Below are 25,729 nucleotides of genomic sequence, written 5' to 3' on the forward strand. Positions count from 1 at the left end.
AGTACAGAAACAGAGGTGAGCAGTGAGTGTAAAATCCTGATCCTTGGGATATGAACTGACTGAACTCATAATGAAATTTCGAGAAGGCTAAAGATTGCTCTAAGCTGTGAATGCTTGCCTCTGGTCCTAAGAAGTCATTGTGTCCGGACACATCACTTTTCCCCTGGCTGTACCCCCTATGCTATCTAACTGTATGTTACTCCAGAGATTTCCCCTGTGTAAGGGGAATCTACAGGTGGCTGAGCAATCTGCCTTTTTACTATGAGACACATAGGGCCTAGAGTGAGCCTGAGATTCTGGCCCTAATATACTTAATAATTTTTTGGGGGGCTTAGGTATGATTATCAGTAATAACAAAAGGAGAGTGTCTGATCTGAACTGACTGTACCAGATCCACAGTTAGGAAACTGAAGTTCAGATAAAGAACTTTCAAACAGAGAGACAGATATGGTCATTGTGTATTAACCGAGTGTGCATCCTTTCCACTCCCCCCGAAAAAACATTCAATTTTTCTTTTTGATAACTAGATAATTTCACTGCAATAATCATGGCATTCCCTATACAATGCAAAGAAAATACTGCAAACACTGCAGTAAAGTTATCTAGTTATCCATAACAAAGTAAAATATTTTAAGGGTTATCACTGTGTAGACAGACAGACAGAGACAGACACACACAATGTATTTGATATCTACATAATATTGTGTTCTTTTTAAAATTAATGCCTCTCTAAATCTTACAGTGTCAGAGTTAAGTGGACAGTTGAACAGAGAGGGGCTTTCCTATGGCCCGAAGGTAGTATGTGTGGGCTCTGTTAGATGTGGCCTTCTGTATGTTGGCTAAGCAGTTGGCTCAGTGCACAAGGCCAAAAAGGTGCCTACTGGAAAATTCCAGAACTGTTGAGGAGAAGGGGTGGAATGGGGAAGATGTGTGCATGTCCTGTAAATATATTTCCCATCACTTGCACAACACAATGCTCTATCCTCAGCCTGACCCTCTTCCCCATGTCACTGGGCCACTATACCTGTGGAAGTTACTTAGCTAAGTATATTCTGTACTTAGCCCAATTGCAAGGGAGACAAATACATCATCATTTGATTGCTTTTCTTGGGGCGGGGGAAGAGGGCCAGAAAAGGAGTGCCATTATTTCCAGTTGTCATTTTGGGGTGATTGGGTTGCTTCCTGCCAGTCTCAGTTACTAGCAATGGCAGAAGGCTCTATTGCTCCATTTTCATTATGGGGGGAACTGCCCCAGATCAAATGTATGACCCCTCCTCCTTCTTAATTTTAGCAGAGTAGAGGCTCTTTGACATCAGGGGTCATGGCTCTTCATCCTATTGAGCTTGGACAGGGAGACATCCATTTTGGCAAACATAACTTCTTTAAAATGTCCTTCCTGGCTCAGGGAAAAGCCTATCTTTTGTGTTAGGATGTAGGGGGACGTCATTCCATTGCGGATTGACTTTACACAGTTACTTGTATGGAACAGACCACAGGCCAGCAGGAAGACAGCAATTTAGGGAGGGACACAGCCCCCAAAACCTAACATTCCACTTAGTTTTACAGGAATAGTTGATAAAATAAATGGACTAAATAATTCTCAATTCATTGTATTACATCTACAGTCGATTAGAAATATATATTCAAAAGTTACTTCATATCCTTCATTATTCTACAAGTCTCTTTTAGTTATTTTGGTGTTTCACTATTGAAATGATAGCTTCACTTCTTATCACCTCTTCCTGCATTAGCAGAAAAAATCAGTGAAGTTGTCAGGTAGGTAAATAGTTCTGGGAAGTTAGAAAACATTTTATTTTTACTTTAGAAAAATAGTCTTCGAAAATACATTGTTGAACTCATGGGCTTTTACTAAAGTAGATTTTTATATTATGTACAATAAGGCAGTCTATCAAATAGTGTTCTTTTCTTTCAATAAAAGTGAACATTGTTTAGTTCTATTTGGCTAAGAGATGGGTGGGATGTAGTTTATTCATCATACTGAAAAGAAGTAGGAAAATATGTTGAGAATGATTTACTGCTTTGCTACTATTATTTTAACATACAGTATTATCTTGTATATATGAAATCGTCAACATCCAAAAAACTAACTTTTTTTTTTTTAAGGACTGAAAAAAATATATATTAGAAAAACCTATACCAGTGTTTAGAATTCATTAAGAAAAAATACACTCTATGCCATAGTAGTTCATCAGCAGTATTCATGGTCTAGGAACTGTATGAACAATCATGGGTAACGCTACCATTTTGTCATGGAGGTTGCGCAAGTCACGGGATCTTGGACTTCCAGAGACCTCTATGACTTCAGCCTGCAGCAGCTGGGAGTTGCAGGGTCCCTCTGCTCCCCGAGGGTAGTGGAGGTACCCTGCAGCTCGTGGCCCCTGGGAGCTCTGATCCATCGCAGGCAGTGGGGGACCCTGGAGCTCTGAGACCCCATGGATGGTAGGGGCCCCTGGAGCTCTGAGCTGCCCAGCCATATGGGTGGTGTGGGGACTCCGCAGCTCCCCATTTTGCCATGGACATTTTTAGTAAAAGTCATGGACAGGTCACGGGTTTCTGAATTTTTCTTTATTGCCCGTGACCTGTCCATGACTTTTACTAAAAATATCCGTGACAAAATCTTAGCCTTAATCATGGTATACTGACCAACCTCCCCAAATTTTGTATCTTTGTTGAACCTGCAATATTTGGCTAATTTTCATCAAATAACAGAAGAAATGCAAAGTTCAATAATTTGTTTACAATGTAGTTTTCCATGACACAAAATATCCACTTTCTTGTCCTTTCTCCCTAAATTGAAAACCTATTTTAATGATCTGAGGTTTATTTATTCTATTACATCAACCAACAAATCCCTTTTTTCTCTTTATTATACCCCGATTTGTACGGGTTTTCCAAGAAACCATGCCATGTGCTTTTGTTTTACTGTACATAATTATTAACAAAAGTAAATCTATAAATCACAATTAGAAAATGAAATAATTTGTTCTGCAATCAGCTAGTAGAAAACATAGAAAGGTGTGAGCTACAATTGAGCTTTAGTAGTGTAATTCTATGTAATCCACATACTAGAACATTCCATTTTAATTGCATTTAATTTATTCTGTAGTGTTACCTGAAGAAGGATAATCAAATTTTCAGTTAATTAAAGGAGCACATAAAGGAAGTTGGATCCAGGTAATCTAATCCACCAGTATCTATTTTGCACTCACTTGGAGTTGTAAAACAATGGCTCATATTTTTCTCTGTTTGACTCTGTTGAAGGTTCTGAACAGATTCCTTTGGAGGTTCTTGAAACATAGGTGTGGTCTGAACTCTTGAAACTGGTATTATTACTAAAATGCTGTTGTCCACAACTCTTGAGACCTTTGCATATTCCTTGCTGGTTCCAGGGACTGTACAGTTTTCAGGTTTGCCACTATTTTCTTTCTGTTTCGGTAATACAGCTAATGCCCCGTCTTGGTTGACTTTGTGAATTTCTACATAATCCATTAGTTTTGCAGACAAAAAAGGTGACTTCTCATTGGGCAGCAATTGCATTCTGTCTTGGTTAACGCTGGACTGTAAGCTCTCCACTTCTCCTTGCTTGTCCAGTTTTTCCTCACTGATAGTTTCAGTGGGTTTAGAATATTGTGACTGTTGATTTTCTTCATTTCCCCCCAAAACTGATGCAACATTCACATTCATGGTGCCAATGGCTATCTTACAAACATCAGTAATGTTGTGGTAGGAGCATTTAGGAGTCTGGTTGTTAGGTAGCTGAGCTCCAGGCCCTGTAGATAACTTTGCACCACCAATGCTAAAATAGGGTATAATCTCTTTTAGGTCTGTGCTCTGAATTTTGCAGCTGCTTTTTCTCGCATTATTTTCTGGAATTTCACTGATATCTGGTGTTTGAAATGCTGATGGAGGAATTCTGGGCTCCCTACTCCTCTCAGAGAGCAGGAAAGGGCTGTCACAGCTCCCTCTCCCTGAGTCACTGTCTGTTTCCTTGTGTGCTGACTTCATATTTTTACTGGGATGACCTTTTTCATGACTTGGCATCAGTTGCTGATCCTCACTGTCATCTACCTCCAGAAATTCTACCAGTAGGTCCTCACAGTCTGATGTTGGAGGGAAGTCTTGGCAACCCAGAGCGCTCAAAAACTCATCGGACCTCCCTGTCTGAGGGGATAATAACAATATACATTACAATCGCATTTGTGGCCAACTGTAAGATTTATCAGTTATTAGTATTTTTCTCCTACCTTGACTGCAGTGATTAGTCTACATCTAGAACATGGAAAACATGCTTGAATGCTGCAGTTGCTGTAATGTGTGCAGTTATACCTACAAGGCTACTCTGAACCTAAGCTTGTTTTGGTGCAAAACATAGTGGGAGCCTACAAGCACCTCATGTGAACCCCTTGTTCAGGGGCCAGATAGCCCCAAAACTTGTGCTTATGGCACACAAGGACCAGGGGAATCTAGTGATGATAGTGGTACTAGGCAGCCAATGGGGAGGGGAGGGACAGGATGATAGAAGACTATGGCCCAGCCACCTCTTCTCCACTGGACAGCAGAGCGTTGTGGGGAGCACATACTGTATCCTATTAAAAAAAGAGTTGACAAGAGTCATTCAGGCATTAAGTGCCCATGGTGCTCCAGGAGGCATTATGACAGCCTCAGATACAATGCCTCTGAGAGTAACTGCTGGTACAAAACCCTTTTTCAAATCCACTCTTCCCCCCTAGTGAAGGCAGTTGCTTAAAGGCATGTCCTGTCCATATAATCAACCTGGTCATTTTACTTATTCCTCAAACAAATTCAAGCTATAAAGTACCTAGTTAGCCTTCTTCCGGTATTAAATGCAAATGCCATCTTTGTTGCGTTCATTATTACAAAAGCTTAGCAAAATATGTAGCACTGAATTCCACTATATTCTTTAGTAATACCCACCTCTAGCAGATGTGTATCAAGTCCCTTTATCTTGGGCCCTGGGACTGGTGGTAAGATGCAGGTTACCATACTGAAAAAAAACAAAGGCAGAGAACATAAGAAGTAAAGGCACAGACCCTATTGCCTGAATTGCTAGCCTATTTCAACACCAGTTCAAACATTTCTAATGTATTTGATACCTTTCTTATTAGACCCCAGCCCACTGTGTGATGCCTTCCCAGGACAGCATCAGCCAGGTATAGCTCAGTAAACATTTTAAAGTGCCTTACATATCTATACAGGAAAGGGAATAATACAAATACTGTGGTGAAGGTAATTACTTATAAACTGGAAATGTAAAAAAATGTGATGACAACCACTGTAAGTGATATACATTGTCGGAATCACTTATTTCTAATATTACAAATATTTGGAATAGTATGGCACCTAACATCATTTTGGTGCTGAAATGCATCTATCTCAAGTGTGGAACACAGCAGCTGCTAAAACCATACAGCAACACTATACAACATTTTGATGATGCAACTGAAGAAAAATGCACTATTCAACTGAAACTGAATGGAGTAATTAAAATTCACTCTGATTGTAATCTGTGATTTTGGCACAAGTCTTAAACTTCAAATAGGCCTTATGCTAATGTGCTTTTTCAATCACTAAACAGTTCCAGTTCACAGGGGAATAATCTGAGGGCTTGTCTACACTTGCAGCACAACTTTAGCACTTAGCCCTGATCTACACTACGAGTTTAGGTCGAATTTAGCAGCATTAGATCGATTTAACCCTGCACCTGTCCACACAACAAAGCCGTTTTTGTCGACTTAATGGGCTCTTAAAATTGATTTCTGTACTCCTCCCCGATGAGGGGATTAGCGCTGAAATCGACATTGCTGGGTTGAATTTGGGTTAGTGTGGACACAATTCGACGGTATTGGCCTCCGGGAGCTATCCCACAGTGCATCCGATGAAGTGAGCTGTAGCTCACGAAAGCTTATGCTCAAATAAATTTGTTAGTCTCTAAGGTGCCACAAGTACTCCTTTTCTTTTTGCGAATACAGACTAACACGGCTGCTACTCTGAAACCAGTGCTCCATTGTGACCGCTCTGGACAGCACTCTCAACTCGGATGCACTGGCCAGGTAGACAGGAAAAGCCCCGCGAACTTTTGAATTTCATTTCCTGTTTGGCCAGCATGGCAAGCTGATCATGCAGATCTCATCAGCAGAGGTGACCATGGAGTCCCAAAATCGGAAAAGAGCTCCAGCATGGACCAAACAGGAGGTACTGGATCTGATCGCTGTATGGGGAGATGAATCCATGCTATCTGCACTCCGTTCCAAAAGACGAAATGCCAAAATATTTGAAAAAATCTCCAAGGGCATGAAGGACAGAGGCTATTACAGGGACCCGCAGCAGTGCTGTGTGAAACTTAAAGAGCTCAGGCAAGTCTACCAAAAAACCAAAGAGGCAAACGCCCGCTCGGGTTCAGAGCCCCAGACATGCCGCTTCTATGATAGGTTGCATGCAATTCTAGGCGGTGCCCCTACAACTACCCACATCTATACATGGACTCCTGCAAGGGAGTCTCACGCAACAGGAACGAGGATTTTGGGGACAAGGAAGATGATGAGGAGGGGGAGGTTGAAGATAGCACACACCAGGCAAGCAGAGAAACCATTCTCCCTGACACACAGGAACTGTTTATCACCCTGGAGACAGTACCCTCCCAACCAGGATTCCCAGACCTTGAAGGCGGAGAAGGGACCTCTGGTGAGTGTACCTTTGTAAATATAATACACGGTTTAAAAGCAAGCTTGTTTAATGATTAATTTGCCCTGAAGACTTGGGATGCATTCGTGGCCAGTACACCTACTGGAAAAGTCTGTTAATGTGTCTGGGGATGGAGCGGAAATCCTCCGGGGACATCTCAGTGAAGCTGTCCCGGAGGTACTCCCAAAGCCTTTGCAAAAGGTTTCTGGGGAGGGCAGCCTCATTGCGTCCTCCATGGTAGTACACTTTACCATGCCAGGCCAGTAGCACGTAGTTTGGAATCATTGCATAACAAAGCATGGGAGCGTGTGGTCCCGGTGTTTGCTGGCATTCAAGCAACATCCATTCTTTATCTCTGTGTGTTATCCTCAGGAGAGTGATATCATTCATGGTCACCTGATTGAAATAGGGGAATTTTATTAAGGGGACATTCAAAGGTGGCCGTTCCTGCTGGGCTGTTTGTCTGTGGCTGAAAAGCAATCATCCCTGCTGTTAGCTACATGGTGGGAGGAGGAGTGAAGCGATCATCCCAGAGAATTGGGTGTGTGTGTGGGGGGGGGGTTAGTTGGGTTTGTGCTACACGTTAACCCGAAAACATCAGCCCCTCCTTTTAAATAGCCAATGTGTCTTTTTCAATTTTACTCTCCCTTTTTTTCCTCCCACAGCTGCAAATGTTTCAATGCTGCCACTAGCATCTCCATCCCAGAGGCTAGCACAGATAAGAAGGCGAAAAAAATGCACTCGCGATGAAATGTTCTCTGAACTCATGCAGTCCACCCAAACTGAAAGATCCCAGCAGAATGCGTGGAGGCAGACAATGGCAGAGTCCAGGAAAGCACAAAATGAACACAAGGACAGGAGGAATGCGTGAGAGGATAAGTAGCAGGATCAAGAGGAAAGGTGGTGGCAGCATAATGAGAAGAGGCAGGATGCAAAGCTGAGGCTACTGGAGGATCAAACTGACATGCTCTGGCGGTATGGTTGAGGTGCAGGAAAGGCACAGACCGCCACTGCAGCCCCTGTGTAACCAATCTGCCCTCCTCCCCAAGTTCTATAGCCTCCTCACCCAGATGCCTAAGAACATGCGGGGGGCGGGGGGGAGCCCCCTCCGGGCACCCAACCACTCCACCCCAGAGGCCTGCCCAAGAAACAGAAGGCTGGCATTCAATAAGTTTTTGAAGTGCAGTGTGGCCTTGTCTTTCCCTCCTCCCCCACCCCACCCGGTGCTTCCCTCTTCCCCCACCCCTCCCGGGCTACCTTGGCAGTTATCTCCCTATTTGTGTGACAAATTAATAAAGAATGCATGGATTTGAAACAATAATGACTTTATTGTCTCTGCAAGTGGTGATTGAAGGGGGGAGGGGTTCTGCATATACTGCATAATAATGCGCAAGGTGTTTAGAATGCTCATAACTGCCGCAGTGATCTGAGCGGGCTCCATGCTTGCCATGGTATGGCGTCTGCAGGAGAGCAGAGTTGCAGGGGAAGCGGTGGTTGGATGACCAGTTTTGCAGACCTACTGCACTGTCTGCTGCCAGGACACAACAGCTGAGTGGGCTGCACGCTTGCCGTGGTATGGTGAGACAAGAGCAGCCAAGCAGAGTTGCAACGGAAGTGGCCCTGTGAGACCACCAGGAGAGCAGAGCACCAGCGGAAGCAGTGGATGACGATGGTCATATAGAGGACCTGCGAGGTGGATTCATAGCAGCAGGAGAGCAGAGTGGCAGCAGAAGCGGTGGATGACGACGACGGTTAGCAGTCCTACTGAACCATCTGCTGAAAGCAGTATGGCGCCTGCACGGAAAAAAGGCGCAAAACGATTGTCTGCCGTTGATTTCACGAAGGGAGGGGCGACTGACGACATGTATCCAAAACCACCCGGGACAATGTTTTTGCCCCATCAGGCATTGGGAGCTTAACCCAGAATTCCAATGGGCAGCAGATACTGCAGGAACTGTGGGATAGCTACCCACAGTGCAACACTCCGAAAGTCAACGCTAGCCTCGGTACTGTGGACGCCCTCTGCTGACTTAATGCGCTTAGTGCATTAGTGGGGGGACACACAATCGACTGTATAAAATCGCTTTCTAAAAAATCGACTTCTATAAATTCGACCTAATTTTGTAGTGTAGACTTACCCTTAGTGAAGACACTACCTATGCTGATCAGAGAGCTTCTCCCATTGGTGTAGGTACTCCACCTGCCCGAGAGGCATTTGCTATGTCGACAGGCGAAGCCATCCCATTGACATAGCACTGCCTACACCAGGAGTTCGGTCAGTATAACTACCATACTTTCAGTGACATAGTTAAATTGATATGTGTTTTTAGGATAGACCACAGCTAAGGCTCTAATGGCCAGCTAGTGTCTAAGTGGGTGGGAGGAGATGGAGGGGGGCAGAAGGAGCTTTCCCCCATGCAAGAGCCTGTCACAATCACAACTGCAATCTCTGTCCATAGTTGGGGGAGCTCAAGGAATGCTTCCTTCAAATGTCCTCATAGTGCCCCAAAGGGAACAGGGAGGGGTAGAAGGAGACAACGCCAGGCACTTGCCCAAAGTTTATCAAAGCACAACTCCCCCTGGGGCACTGTGGGTCTGCAAAGCCCAGCATAGGCACTGATAGGCACAATTAGTTCTAAATATTTATTCAAAAGAAAAATACTCCATGGTGAAAACAAACAAACAACAAAAAAAGTGCCATCACTTCACTATGTCTCACTAGAAAAATAATATAAGTTACACATATCGCTTTGCTACAGCAGCTAACCAGTAAACACTATTTCCAGCATTAAGCACTTCAAGCTGCTGGGGTACCAAGTGAGAAATAAACAAAAAGCCACAATAGAAGGCATACCGAAGTAGGAATACTACATAATACAATATAAATAACTATAAAATAGTTTGCCAAATGAACTAGGAAAAACTAAACAGGAAACTCAAGGCTAGATTCTCAGTCAATGTAAATAGGCATAGCTCCAGTGAAGTTAAATTTACATCAGTTCAGAATCTAATTATTTATTGATAAGCTTCTAATAGACCATAAAGACAATGGACAATTAAAACAAATGTTAAAAGCTTATTTTTAAAGGTAATTAACTAAATCCTTTAGATTTAATACAAACACTAAACACAAAAAAGCTTCAAAAACAGACTCCAACGAGAGACTGCTGAATTGGAATTAATTTGCAAACTGGATACAATTAACTTAGGCTTGAATAGAGACTGGGAATGGATGAGTCAATACACAAAGTAAAACTATTTCCACATGAAGAAAAGGAGTACCCGTGGCACCTTAGAGACTAACAAATTTATTAGAGCATAAGCTTTCGTGAGCTACAGCTCACTTCATCGGATGCATTTGGTGGAAAAAGCAGAGGAGAGATTTATATACACACACACACAGAGAACATGAAACAATGGGTTTATCATACACACTGTAAGGAGATTTCAGAGTAGCAGCCGTGTTAGTCTGTATTCACAAAAAGAAAAGGAGTACTTGTGGCACCTTAGAGACTAACAAATTTATTAGAGCATAAGCTTTCGTGAGCTACAGCTCACTTCATCGGATGCATTTGGTGGAAAAAACAGAGGAGAGATTTATATACACACGCACAGAGAACATGAAACAATGGGTTTATCATACACACTGTAAGGAGAGTGATCACTTAAGATAAGCCATCACCAACAGCAGGGGGGGGAAAAGGAGGAAAACCTTTCATGGTGACAAGCAGGTAGGCTAATTCCAGCAGTTAACAAGAATATCAGAGGAACAGTGGGGGGTGGGGTGGGAGGGAGAAATACCATGGGGAAATAGTTTTACTTTGTGTAATGACTCATCCATTCCCAGTCTCTATTCAAGCCTAAATTAATTGTATCCAGTTTGCAAATTAATTCCAATTCAGCAGTCTCTCGTTGGAGTCTGTTTTTGAAGCTTTTTTGTTGAAGTATAGCCACTCTTGGGTCTGTGATCGAGTGACCAGAGAGATTGAAGTGTTCTCCAACTGGTTTTTGAATGTTATAATTCTTGACGTCTGATTTGTGTCCATTCATTCTTTTACGTAGAGACTGTCCAGTTTGATCAATGTACATGGCAGAGGGGCATTGCTGGCACATGATGGCATATATCACATTGGTAGATGCGCAGGTGAACGAGCCTCTGATAGTGTGGCTGATGTGATTAGGCCCTATGATGGTATCCCCTGAATAGATATGTGGACAGAGTTGGCAACGGGCTTTGTTGCAAGGATAGGTTCCTGGGTTAGTGGTTCTGTTGTGTGGTGTGTGGTTGCTGGTGAGTATTTGCTTCAGATTGGGGGGCTGTCTGTAAGCAAGGACTGGTCTGTCTCCCAAGATCTGAGAGAGCGATGGCTCGTCCTTCAGGATAGGTTGTAGATCCTTGATGATGCGTTGGAGAGGTTTTAGTTGGGGGCTGAAGGTGATGGCTAGTGGCGTTCTGTTGTTTTCTTTGTTGGGCCTGTCCTGTAGTAGGTGACTTCTGGGTACTCTTCTGGCTCTGTCAATCTGTTTCTTCACTTCAGCAGGTGGGTATTGTAGTTGTAGGAATGCATGATAGAGATCTTGTAGGTGTTTGTCTCTGTCTGAGGGGTTGGAGCAAATGCGGTTATATCGTAGCGCTTGGCTGTAGACAATGGATCGAGTGGTATGATCTGGATGAAAGCTAGAGGCATGTAGGTAGGAATAGCGGTCAGTAGGTTTCCGATATAGGGTGGTGTTTATGTGACCATCGCTTATTAGCACCGTAGTGTCCAGGAAGTGGATCTCTAAAGCACAAGAACAAATCCACACAGACACACCCCTGGAGCCCCGACCTGGGGTATTCTATCTGCTACCCAAGATCCATAAACCTGGAAATCCTGGACGCCCCATCATCTCAGGCATTGGCACCCTGACAGCAGGATTGTCTGGCTATGTAGACTCCCTCCTCAGGCCCTTCGTTACCAGCACTCCCAGCTATCTTCGAGACACCACCGATTTCCTGAGGAAACTACAGTCCATTGGTGATCTTCCTAAAAACACCATCCTAGCCACTATGGATGTAGAAGCCCTCTACACCAACATTCCACACAAAGATGGACTACAAGCCGTCAGGAACAGTATCCCCGATACTGTCACGGCTAACCTGGTGGCAGAACTTTGTGACTTTGTCCTGACCCATAACTATTTCACATTTGGTGACAATGTATACCTTCAAATCAGCGGCACTGCGATGGGTACCCGCATGGCCCCACAGTATGCCAACATTTTTATGGCTGACTTAGAACAACGCTTCCTCAGCTCTCGTCCCCTAATGCCCCTACTCTACTTGCGCTACATTGATGACATCTTCATCATCTGGACCCATGGAAAAGAAGCTCTTGAGGAATTCCACCATGATTTCAACAATTTCCATCCCACCATCAACCTCAGCCTGGACCAGTCCACACAAGAGATCCACTTCCTGGACACTACGGTGCTATTCCTACCTACATGCCTCCAGCTTTCACCCAGATCACACTACACGATCCATTGTCTACAGCCAAGCTCTACGATACAACCGCATTTGCTCCAACCCTTCAGACAGAGACAAACACCTACAAGATCTCTATCAAGCATTCTTACAACTACAATACCCACCTGCTGAAGTGAAGAAACAGATTGACAGAGCCAGAAGAGTACCCAGAAGTCACCTACTACAGGACAGGCCCAACAAAGAAAATAACAGAACGCCATTAGCCATCACCTTCAGCCCCCAACTAAAACCTCTCCAACGCATCATCAAGGATCTACAACCTATCCTGAAGGACGACCCATCACTCTCACAGATCTTGGGAGACAGGCCAGTCCTTACTTACGGACAGCCCCCCAACCTGAAGCAAATACTCACTTGCAACCACACACCACACAACAGAACCACTAACCCAGGAACCTATCCTTGCAACAAAGCCCGTTGCCAACTCTGTCCACATATCTATTCAGGGGATACCATCATAGGGCCTAATCACATCAGCCACACTATCAGAGGCTCGTTCACCTGCGCATCTACCAATGTGATATATGCCATCATGTGCCAGCAATGCCCCTCTGCCATGTACATTGGCCAAACTGGACAGTCTCTACGTAAAAGAATGAATGGACACAAATCAGACGTCAAGAATTATAACATTCAAAAACCAGTTGGAGAACACTTCAATCTCTCTGGTCACTCGATCACAGACCTAAGAGTGGCTATACTTCAACAAAAAAGCTTCAAAAACAGACTCCAACGAGAGACTGCTGAATTGGAATTAATTTGCAAACTGGATACAATTAATTTAGGCTTGAATAGAGACTGGGAATGGATGAGTCATTACACAAAGTAAAACTATTTCCCCATGGTATTTCTCCCTCCCACCCCACCCCCCACTGTTCCTCTGATATTCTTGTTAACTGCTGGAATTAGCCTACCTGCTTGTCACCATGAAAGGTTTTCCTCCTTTTCCCCCCCCTGCTGTTGGTGATGGCTTATCTTAAGTGATCACTCTCCTTACAGTGTGTATGATAAACCCATTGTTTCATGTTCTCTGTGCGTGTGTATATAAATCTCTCCTCTGTTTTTTCCACCAAATGCATCCGATGAAGTGAGCTGTAGCTCACGAAAGCTTATGCTCTAATAAATTTGTTAGTCTCTAAGGTGCCACAAGTACTCCTTTTCTTACTGTAAGGAGAGTGATCACTTAAGATAAGCCATCACCAGCAGCAGGGGGGGGAAAGGAGGAAAACCTTTCATGGTGACAAGCAAGGTAGGCTAATTCCAGCAGTTAACAAGAATATCAGAGGAACAGTGGGGGGGGGGGGGGAGGGTGGGGGGGAGAAATACCATGGGGAAATAGTTTTACTTGCTGAATTGGAATTAATTTGCAAACTGGATACAATTAACTTAGGCTTGAATAGAGACTGGGAATGGATGAGTCATTACACAAAGTAAAACTATTTCCCCATGGTATTTCTCCCTCCCCCCTCCCCCCCCACTGTTCCTCTGATATTCTTGTTAACTGCTGGAATTAGCCTACCTTGCTTGTCACCATGAAAGGTTTTCCTCCTTTCCCCCCCCTGCTGCTGGTGATGGCTTATCTTAAGTGATCACTCTCCTTACAGTGTGTATGATAAACCCATTGTTTCATGTTCTCTGTGTGTGTGTGTATATAAATCTCTCCTCTGCTTTTTCCACCAAATGCATCCGATGAAGTGAGCTGTAGCTCACGAAAGCTTATGCTCTAATAAATTTGTTAGTCTCTAAGGTGCCACGGGTACTCCTTTTCTTTTTGCGAATACAGACTAACATGGCTGCTACTCTGAAGCCTATTTCCACATGTTATTTCTCCCCCCCACCCCACCCCCCACTGTTCCTCAGATGTTCTTGTTAACTGCTGGAAACAGTCTACCTTGCTTGTCACCATGAAAGGTTTTCCTCCTTTCCCCCCCTGCTGCTGGTGATGGCTCATCTTAAGTGATCACTCTCCTTACAGTGTGTATGATAAAACCCATTGTTTCATGTTCTCTGTGTGTGTATATAAATCTCCCCACTGTATTTTCCACCAAATGCATCCGATGAAGTGAGCTGTAGCTCACGAAAGCTTATGCTCAAATAAATTTGTTAGTCTCTAAGGTGCTACAAGTACTCTTTTTCTTTTTAATACATACACTAAGGCAGTGACTTACCTGAAGCCTTTCAAAGCCATCGTCCAGATAATGATTAAGCAAATGACAGATGATAATACAGCCACAAAGATCCAGACAATCACATCCTTCAATTCTATGTCTAGAAAATACAAGCAGGAATGCTTAAATTGTATACAGTCTAGCAGCTAAAAAGTGTGGGATAAAAATGTTGCAAATGGCACCTATCTTTAAAATGGGCCTACCCCCCAAACTCAGTTTTGTGGCTTGAGACCCTCTCTAGTACATACTGATCTACTGCATCATATTGGTGCTTGATATTTAGGTGCTCTTCACCTGATGGCACAGCCCAGGAAATAAAATGCCTAGGAGAAAAACCCAATAAGAGTAAAAAATACACAAGGAGGGTAAATTTTGTCACAGCAAGATACACCAACACAGGACAGAGAAGCAAGGGCAGTATGTATGCCATGCATAAATCTGTTTTTGTGAATAGTTTAGTCATTTCATTGTCAAGTCCTATATAATATAATTAATGAAATGATAGGGAGGGGACAACTACTGGATGGCTTTGAGAATTTCTATTGGTACACGAAGCTTTATACCTTTAGGCCAGTTCAAATACATCCTTTGTAGGCAGCGACTAAGAACTATTACCATCTGATGTTAATGGCTGTTTGGTGTCTTATACAGTAATCTCAGTGCAGTTCACAATGGACAAGTATCCACATATCAAAACCACCATAATAAAAGGTACTAAACAGCACCCTTGCTGGCAGATTCAGCAGAGTGGCCAATGCTTAAATGGGTAAGGAGAATGAACCACCTTCTTACTCAGAAGTAATCAAGGCTGAGGCAAATTGAGAACATGGTGTAGGGAATCTGCCACTTCTGCTACCTTAGCAATGTTTTATTTGTCCTGTGGGTAATACAGGACTTCAGTCTTTGGGGCTGCTAGGAGGGCAGCTAACTAATGTACTAAATTCACTTCCATTTAAAAATAATTAATAAAAGGAGGATCAAACAACTCACCACTCGGGATTTGAATATAACATTCTGAGCTCCATTCACTCCATTCTCCATGGTCTGGTTTGCAGTGTACCTGTGCAATGTATTTCTTTCCTGGATTTAAACTAAACAACTTGTATTGTGTTTGTTGTCCAACAAAAATTGTCTGAAGAATAAAGAACACAAAACCCATAAAAATTGAGAACATAAGAGCGGCCATACTGGGTCAGACCAATGGTCCATCTAGCCAATATCCTGTCTTCTGACAGCGGCCAATCCCACATACTTCAGAGGGAATGACCATAACAAGGCAATTATTGAACAATTCATCCCCTGTCATCCCATCCCAGTATCTGGTAGTCAGAGACTTAGAGACATCCAGAGCATGGGGTTGCATCCCTGAGGCATTTTGCTATAAAAATTTTAGGCTATTTAGAAAGTTGACAAAGTAATGGGAGTGTAAAATGAACAGTACTGAAACTAGATAGCAACATAAGAATTTGCAATATGGGAATAGAATAATGGTCCATCTATTATATAGCCATTTATCAGTTTTCTAGTATAATGCTGTGAGAAAGAATTTTAGCTCTAGTGCAATGTTTAAGTGAAACTATTGTGAAAACACATCAGGAGTGGATCTCCCCTTCTCCCAAGTTTTATTTATTTTGGTTTATGAATATGAAAAACAAGGAAGGATCCAGTAGATGATGAAGGTGAAGAGTATGTCCTCTAGTGATGTGGGGGAACTCAGTAAAAAAAAATTCATTCTGAATTGTGCATTTTGAAAATGTGAAACTTGAAAGGGTTTACAGAATATTGAAAAGAGCAACACAAGCCAACAGAGAGAGACAGCATTTTGGAGGAGCAATATCTGATGGAGGACCAAAGATGAACTCTGAGCGGAGCTCAAGTGAGTAGTGAAGGCTGAAGAAAGAGTTGTGAGCTTGGAACCCAAACAAAATGTCCCCAGATTTAAGGACAGGAAGAGGTGAAGGCTTGTGCATACATTGTCATTATATAGCCTGCCAATAGAATCTAATGATTATTTGCATGGATGGAAATAGTTTCAGATAATTTTACCAGAGATTGTTACTGAGCTTTCTGTTAGAAATGTTATGTTTGTGGTTTAGAATAGATTATCATGGTGAACAACAACAATCAAACCCATATCTAGAACACGGTCAAACTAGGACTGACAATTTAAAGAGTATGATAATAATACAGTTAATATACAGTCAAATATTTTTGCCACTGGTTACCACACAGAGGTATCTGAGATACCACTTTATTTTCTTCTCTAGGTGTGGTAAAATACTGCGATCTCTCATACAGCACAATAAGGCAACTTTTGGTAATGCTGAATTTTTGATGGTGTCTGGTGTGTTAAATTTATGGATATAATATAACTGACAAGAGAAGACCAGCTAGCAAAATCTTACCTCCCATTCTTCCCCTTCTTCAGGTTTTAGTCGCAACTTATATTCAAGAGTAAGCCACCCAGATTTGACATCAGCCAGTGGAGGTGGATACCATTTCAACAACAGATATGGTTTTCCATCTGCTTGTTTTTTTACTTCTAGAGACAGGTTCACAGGAGGGTCTGGCTGAACTGTACAAGGGAGAGATCAGAGATGAAGTGTTTTAATCACCTTTGCCTTGCACCTTGGGAAGTAATTTACACTTCTGCAGAGTGGGTGTAAAATGCCATCAATTGGTATAAGAAAAGTGAGTAGAGAATTTTAAATTGGGAGTGTTTTATATTCATCTGCTACCTGCAACTGTCAGGTTTGTTATAACTTTTTCTGGTATTGTGATAAAGGGGATTAATAACCTTTTGGAAATGCATGGTAGCAAGAACGCACAAATTTGAAGCAATCAGAATAGTTTATGCATTGAGTTCATTTTGAGATTTGTAATATTATGGACTGATAATAAAACTGAAAATTATTTTTTGCTGCATTATTGTTTGCTGTGTTACTGTTACCTCTCTCCCTCATAACCTTGAAGAGACAACACAGCTAGTTTGAGTAAAATATAATAAAAATCTATTGTCATGGAAGTCAGCAGATATATCTCTGAATGCATAAAAGTAGCAGATTTAAGTGATTAAGCAGGTAACATTTTACATTGTCACCTCTCTCACATAAAATTCAGAAAACCCAAGAGCACAGTCTCCATGTGCATATGCAGTGTTTAAAAATAATACATGAGTCGTTGGCCAGTATAAACATTAAGGCATTCTCTACACTAGAAAGAACTGAATCCAAATTCCAGCACCAATCAGCAGCATTGCAGCTGCATCATTTCAAACTGCTAGTGTAGACAGATTCAGGCATTTTTACCAATATGCCACAAAAACCTGCACTGAGTAAGTATTCATGACATGGTGGTAAAAATACCATAGCCATGTCTACAGTAGTAGTACTTACACGATTTCTAGCACCCAGGCAGCTACACCACTGTTGGTAAATTGGTACTAAATTTTTCTAATATAGATGTACTCTTAAACACTCTTTCCCATGAAATAAACTGAAGACTTGCCCAGTTACTTCTCTTAGGCAAAAGCCTGAGAAGAGAATGATCCTCACACCATGACCCAAAGAGCAACTGACTCAGGCTCTATTGGACCTGATGGGAAAGCAAATTCCAGAGTAGAGGACACTCTATTGATAACACCATGACCCCAGACATTCAAATCTAGGGACTGTTAGTGGGAGTATCAACTTGACCTCAGCTTCTGTAGGGGCAGAATTGAAATGGTTTTTGGTGTTTCCCAGGGTTCAGCTAAATAGAAATAAAAAAACAAAATATCCCTACGTGCTCCTACATGGGTGCTCATTTCTAAGTAACTAACACTTTTAGACCATCTCTGGAAATTAAAACTTTGGGATAAACCAAGCTCTAAAGAAGGGTGTACTGCCTTATAATTGTACCAAATGTTTGAAACAGCAGCACATACTGTATTTGGTACATGTACGTGTGAAATATGGTATGTTCGTTGACACGCAAATAATATTAAATGCCATTTCTGTCCTGTTTTCTACTTCTGGGGCATTCAGCAAATATAGCAGGTAACAGAAACTAAAAAATGGAATGTTACCATTCAACTAGAGCTATCTGAATAACCAATTTTCTGTTCAACTGCCAAATGAAAAATTGAAAAAAAAAAGTTGTTATAGGTCAACCTAAAATGAAAATGTTTTGAATTTTTTGTTGAAATGAAATGTTGAAAAAAGTTTTGTTTTGGGTTGACCAAAATGTTTTAGTCAACTCAAACTAAATGTTTTATTTCAATTTTGAGGTTTTTAAAAAATATTTAATTTTTTTCAAAATAAAATTGAGGGAAATTCAGAAATGAAACATCTGTCTGAAACTAAAAGTCAAAACATTTCATTTTGGAAATGTTGAAACAAACTATTTTGATATATCCAAGTTTTAAAATATTTTTTCTAACCAAAACAATTTGCAGAAATTGACCTGAATTTGCAAATTGTTTCAGTCAACCCAAATTGGCATTTTTTTGGTGAAAAATGGAAAAAAAGGAATCTCCATCCTTAGAAGTTTTTAAGGCCTGGCTTGACAAAGCCCCTGGCTGGGATGATTTAGTTGGGGTTGGTCGTGCTTTAAGCAGGGGGTTGGATGAGATGACCTCCTGAGGTCTCTTCCAACCCTAATCTTCTATGATTCTATAAAAAAAGGTTGAGAATGAAAAATTTTATCCAGCTCTTAAAATAACATGGATTAAAATCAGTGCAATTTTAAAAATGTGTTATTTCTGCACACTTGTAGGAGGCTATATGCATTTGTCAGAAGTTTTACCTTTGATGCCACATTGCATGGGTATATATTTTTTACACGTTACCTGGGTCCTGAACACTGGATCTCAAAGCCCATGCACTTTGGACTAGTTTGCCTCTGGTTCCACTGTTTAAAAAAATCTTAATGTCTTACCTATGTAAGTCACATCCACATATTGAGGCTCAGAGATGTTACTGCCCATCTTATTGGTTGCCTTTATAGTGATATTATAGATTGCCCAAAGTGAGGTGTGCTTTTTATCAAAGTAACAGGAATTGGGGCCTGCAGTTCTGTAATCTGGACATTCATTGATTGATTTGTCTCTGAAATTAAAGAAACATAGTGATCAGGAAATATACAGAATAAAGCACATGAATTTTACTACTATCACTACTAGTTACTTAGGACTGGATCTCACCCACTCATGCTCTGGGGGATGGGAAAAAGGCATAAAATGCTGATCCAGCTCAGGGGAGCAACAAGGCAGGACTCATCCCCAGCATTCAAGAGTGTGCAGTAGGCCCTAGATACTGAGATGATCTGTACACCACACCACGGCCCCCAAAAGGTGTGGTCTATCAACTGTGTATGGGAGTGTTCAGTTGGGTAAATGTGCACTGGGTTAGCTGGTTTTCTTTCAGAACAATAGCAAAGTATGTCCCACTGCATGCCATCTGCCTCTGCCAAGTGCCAGCTACTAGGTGGCCTTGGAAAAATCTTTTAACTAGACTACTAAATACTAAATAATTCAAACATTTATTTCCCCCCCAAAATTCATTTTGTATCTCTGATATACCTTCAACATCTGTTTTGTGCATCTCTCCCCCAAACCCAAAACCTATCCTGTGTCTTTCACACTCTGCCCCTCAAAAATCCAGTTTGTGCCTCTCTCTATGTCCCCAGTAATCCATTTATTACTATTCCCAAACTAAGGGTATGTCCACCTTAGAGCTGTAAGGTGTAAATTCCAGCTCCAGGAGATGTACCAGTGGCTAGCTAGTGTTCTAAAAACAGAAGTGTAGTCACAGCAGCGCAAGCAGTGGGAGGAGCTAGCTGCCGCACATATGTACTTAAAGTATTGATGGGATCATACTTGGGGCAATTAGCTCCTCCTACCATTTGTGCCACCATGGCTACACTTCTATTTTTAGTGCGCTAGCTCAATCAGAGCTAGCATGAGTATGTCTCCTTGAGTTAGAATTTACACCTTCCAGCTGTAATGTAAACATACCCTAATTAGGGGTAGGGGAGGAGGTCCTTGACTGCAGGAAGTGTGCTCGTTTCCCAGCTCCCTCTAAGAAGCTGGAAGATATGACAGGAAGATGAGCATGTGGGCTCCACGCTTTGTCTCTCACCGTTTGAACTGGTGTCTGCACTCTTCCTGAATGAGCCTGCTCTCACCAGACAACTACAAACTTCAACATTAAGTTAGCTCATAGCTCAAGCACGAGCAATGCTGGGACAAGCCAAAAGTAGCTCACTCCTCAGAACTAAACAAAAACATTGAATAACTTTTTATTAAGAAATTTTTGGAGATTGACTCTGGTGCTAGACACTTGTATCCCTGGAATGGCCTTACCATGATCACATTTTGTATAGCTCTACCCTACCATTGTCTATGGATCTCTGTGCAAAAGGCTTGATACGAAGATGTTAATTTTAAAAACAGGTAATTTTGGGTGGCCTTGTGTCTCAGGAGCCCATTGGCCAAAGGATCCCAAATTTGTAAGCCTGGGCCTTAGAGTGGCATAGCAGTTTTCACGGCAATCTGGCTAAGACTGTTAGAATATCCCAGACAGACAAGGTGGGGTGGGTGGGGTAAAATCTTTTATTGGACCAACTTCTGTTGGTGAGAGAGACAAGCTTTTGAGTTTACACAGAGCTCTTCTTGTCTCTCTCACCAATAGAAGTTGGTCCAATAAAAGATACCACATCAGTCACCTTGTCTCTCTAATATTCTGGGACCAACAAGACTACAACAACATTGCATAGAATATTTCAGTGCAGTTTGAAAAAGTGGCTTTAAACAGAAACCCGGCTGCAATCTAAATTATGAAGCTGCTACTGCTGCTTCTTAATACAATTCATTTGTACAAAAATCTTAAATTACTTTTTACTCCCCTGATAATTAACTACAATTTAAGAACAAATGAGAACTCAGATTCTGTAAACGTATATAAGATAAAATAATAAGCCACAGGTTCTTACCCCTCTTTGCTGTAGAACAGAGTGTAGTTGGTAGGAAGTCCTCCATCTGAGCCAGGATTCCACCAGCAAGTAAAAGTTTCCTTTTCTGGAGAACGACACCTCAGTAGCTCAGGCTTTCCAGGGGGCTGCCCTGTAGAAATGCATAAATTATCTAGTTAATAAACTTAACTGACATACAGTACACAGAATAACATCAATCCTGAATTTATTAATTATTGACAGTCAGATTTAGGTATATTTATTGTGCAAGAAAAAACATGTTTTCACTTCTATATCAGTAGAGAAGGAAGGTCCAGTGGTTAGTACACTAGGTTAGGCCTTGGGAAATCTGGGTTGAAGTCTGTGTGAAGCAGGGACTTGGTGTGTGACTTTGGGCAGGTCACTTAGCCACTCTGTGCCTCAGTTCCCTGTATGTAAAAATGGGGATAACAGCCCTGCCCTCCCTCACAGGGATATTGTGAGGATAAATACATTAAAGTTTGTGAGAGGCTCAGATACTGTGGTAACGGGGGCCATATAATTTCCTAAGGTAGGTACACTCTAGGTATACCTGTCTATATTGAGATTATTCTATACAAACCAGTTTAAAAAAGAGCACTTCAGTTCTCTACTCATCATCCCAAAACTCTGTGTTAAGAAAAACAAAAAACAAATCGGCAAAAGAAGTCTAACTGATGAAGCTGCATTTTCCTTCCAAGTGTTTCCCCATGTGTGTGTTCTCATCAGTGTTGTCCCTTCTCTCCTGCAGCGCCAGACAGGCTGAGTTGCCTTTAAGGGATAAAAAAAAGGAAGCACTTATGTGTTCCTTGCTTAATGACCTCATACATGGTACTTAGAGACCTAAGCTACTTGTCTGATCACAGTCAAAGAAGATTTATTGTGACCTGTTTGGTGTCTCACTGATATTATTAGAGACTCAAACAAACTTACAGCAGGACAAAGGTTAACACATCAATAGCATGTAGCTCACGAAAGCTTATGCTCTAATAAATTTGTTAGTCTCTAAGGTGCCACAAGTACTCCTTTTCTTTTTATGACACTGATTGAAACACTGCACTAAGTCAGACTGTTGTGATTTTGCACGTGAGGTGAATAATGGTCTCAAGCTATTGAGAATCTTTTTTTTTCAATTCTTGAGATTGGGATCTTTAATTTTCAATGCTCCAAAGTGCCTAAAAGTCAGTTCTGAAAATAGGACTTAGGTCCTTAGTCACATGTGAAAATTTTAATCATTACCAACACTCTCCACATCAAGACATGAAAAATATAATTAATAAAACAGCAGTAGTGAGTAATGGTGACAGCATGGCTAAGGAGTTTGGTAACCAGATCTGAGGTCTATCATATTGAGGCCACCAACTAAAATCCACACCAGGTTGGTAAAAAATTGTTACCACATTATGGTGAATGCAGTTTCGTGCCCTTTCTGAAATGAGCTGATGATTTCAGTCCAATTCCCAGTTAACAAATGTCCAAAGCCTGCCATCACAATGTTATTAAATAGCACCTATAGTTGTCAGTCTCAACAATGAGGCCAAGGACTAATGGACCAGGAAGACTGAACTACCATGTCATACTTGGATATTATCAGGGTTGCACTGCTGCTCTCTCTTGTACTGTACATTTCCTGAGTATAGAGGACATCAGTATTCAGGGCTGCTACACGGGAACATTTCACAAACACTGGAGTCACTGAGATTTTAAAAGGAAATTAACAGAAGGATTGTCGGCCACTCACCATTGGGAATCTGAATGTAACTTTCTGAGCTCCATTCACTCCATTCTCCATGGTCGAGCATGCAGTGAACCTGTACAATGTATTTCAATCCAGGATGTAATTTAAACGCCTTATAATGTGCTTGCTGTCCAACAAAAATAGTCTGGAGAGGAATAAAAAATATAGAAACCATAAGGAACTGGGGCATTTTTCTATACAAATCATAAAGTGAAATCCTGGCTCCATTAAAGTCAATGTGAGTTTTGCCACTGACTTCACTGGGAATAGGATTTCACCCACAGACTTTAAAGAATGGGCACTACAAAGAAGTAAGGATGAAATCCTGACCCATTGAAGTCAATGACAAATCTCCCTTCAATGAGACCAAGATTTCTCCAGGAGTCTAGAACATATGGCTTATTTTAGATTTCTGAGGGCCAGTTTAGTTTTCATTCATTCCAATATTAGCAATTCCACTTCAGATGTGAGAGCAAGAGAAATATAGCCCTGCTGCCCACTGAGCCAGCTTTTCACCAAATCTGACTCCATGATGTAAGGAACACATGAAGTGCGATATTTTCTCTAGTATCTCTGAGATAGACACGTTCAGGATAGCCACTGCAAGGAAAATCTACAGTACTCTCGGTCTTGTAGTCAGTTTCTCTCTTTTATATGTAGTTCTTAGGACAACAATGTATCCGATGAAGTGAGCTGTAGCTCACGAAAGCTTATGCTCTAATAAATTTGTTAGTCTCTAAGGTGCCACAAGTACTCCTTTTCTTTTTGCGAATACAGACTAACACGGCTGCTACTCTGGAACAATGTATATATCTGTAATTCTCACTTTCTCTCCCTCCAAACCACAGAAATAATCTCTTCTTTTCAATGGTCATATTTAGATAGCCTTACTTGGTTACCCTGACCCTTGTCAGATACCCCAGTGTTTATAATATCAAGATATAAAGTTCAGATATATGATCTAGGGAAAAGGGAACATTCACTACAAACGTTTGCCATTTCCTTACCTCCCACTCTTCCCTTTCTTCAGACTTTAGTCGTAATTCATAATGAAGTATAAGCCAACCAGATCTGACATCAACCAATGGAGGAGACCACTTTGCCCAAAGATACAATATCCCAGCTGATTGTATTACTTGTAGAGACAGGTTTACAGGAGGATCTGGCTGAACTATACAAATGAAAGATCAAACACTGAAACTTTTAGTTTCTGTCACCTCCTATTAAGCCTCCTATTAAGATCTAGTATTTTAACTTATTTGCTTCAGGAACTATCCATTTACATTAAATAATAAAAGTCAATCAAAATGACAACAGAGGTTTGGAATAGGCCAGTAGCTCTCTGGCTTCTTTTCTCTCTTTTTGAGTATGTTTGAACTGGCTGTTGACTTGCCACAGTATTGCTCATTTTCCCCTTAGACTTTCTGCTGAATTTATCAGGCTACAGAAACACATACTTACATAAAACGATACATGCTTTCATAGAATGAAACTGTCTGACCTGATAATAGACTGAGTATCTTTATATCTATATAATATGTACATTTGGTAACACACTGAAAGCAGGAAGATGTTAGGAGTGTGGGTCGGAGCCCCTAGGGCTTTGAATGTAATATTTAAGGTCTGAGTGTAACTCTGGCCCTCATTTTGTAAAGTAAACTAAAGAGCAGGGCTCGCAATTCTCTAATATGGGTCTAATTCAAAATACTATACTAGTAACACTTTTGGCGGGGCTTAAGGAACCACCAGGAACCTCTGTCCCTAGAATACAAGTAAGGTCTGTCCCTTGCTAGTATGTTTCAGAAGAAGGTGCCTAGGGTTAACCTCATGGCAGCAGTGTGCAATAATTCCTGTGTTGTGAAAGAGACATTGATCTTTGTAACTTTGAGCCAGGACATGCAACTGGGACTAAAAATAAACTTTAGCCCCCTTGTCAGCACTCTTGCATCACATATCTTTAATACAGTAACTAACAGAAACATTTACCCCACAGAGACATAGTACTAGTTATGAAACACAAGTCAGGAAGAACCTGACTTAGCTTTTAAAATCCTGAGTTTTCGGGGCTAGCAACTAGAAAAATATCTTTACATTTGTAAAGTGAGCAAAATTTGATCAGGAAGACATTGAGATAAAATAACCTGATATATTTAGAATCTGAATTGTTTTGGAGTTGCATAAACTGTCAGCAAACCATTGGGAAAACATGAGCTAATTTTAACTAAACCTGGTACCAATTTATCAGTCAAAAATTAATAAGGTTTATTTTATTTATTTATAAATAATACACACATCATAAGGTTTTCAGACACATACATATTTAAAATGAATGCAAATGATCTGCTGATTAATGCCATCCTTACAAGGCTCCCTCACCATCAAATTATGACATGTTTCACCATCAGCAGTTTCAGGATAAAGTTTCAGAAACAAGATGGCATAGTTCTGAACTTTAATTGTTAAGTACTACATTTAAGAAGGAAAAATCAAATGCACAAAATGGGGAATAACTAGCCAAGCAGCTGTACTTCAAAAAAGGATCTGGGGATTATAGTGGATTGAACACTGAATATGAGCAAACAATGTGATGCAGTTGCAAAA

The 25,729-nt window shown here is 41.3% G+C and overlaps 1 protein-coding gene across 4 annotated transcripts in view; it reads right to left on the reverse strand.

The window, feature by feature from the left end:
* Positions 1-266: 266 nt before the first annotated feature.
* The window catches only part of PRLR (prolactin receptor), a 165,740-nt gene continuing 140,277 nt past the window's right edge, over positions 267-25,729 (reverse strand). For all 4 annotated transcript variants that reach the window (XM_043514970.1, XM_038402011.2, XM_043514968.1 and 1 more), the window contains 9 exons: positions 24,136-24,299; positions 23,132-23,273; positions 21,394-21,523; positions 19,339-19,508; positions 16,827-16,996; positions 15,412-15,553; positions 14,422-14,521; positions 4,957-5,026; positions 267-4,182 (listed from right to left, as the gene is read on the reverse strand). In XM_043514970.1, coding sequence (XP_043370905.1) covers positions 3,160-4,182; positions 4,957-5,026; positions 14,422-14,521; positions 15,412-15,553; positions 16,827-16,996; positions 19,339-19,508; positions 21,394-21,523; positions 23,132-23,273; positions 24,136-24,299 — 2,111 coding nt within the window. In that variant the 3' untranslated portion in view covers positions 267-3,159. The remainder of the gene's footprint in view (positions 4,183-4,956; positions 5,027-14,421; positions 14,522-15,411; positions 15,554-16,826; positions 16,997-19,338; positions 19,509-21,393; positions 21,524-23,131; positions 23,274-24,135; positions 24,300-25,729) is intronic.

This window comes from Dermochelys coriacea, chromosome 5 (assembly GCF_009764565.3).
Source record: "Dermochelys coriacea isolate rDerCor1 chromosome 5, rDerCor1.pri.v4, whole genome shotgun sequence".
Classification (NCBI taxonomy): domain Eukaryota; kingdom Metazoa; phylum Chordata; order Testudines; family Dermochelyidae; genus Dermochelys; species Dermochelys coriacea.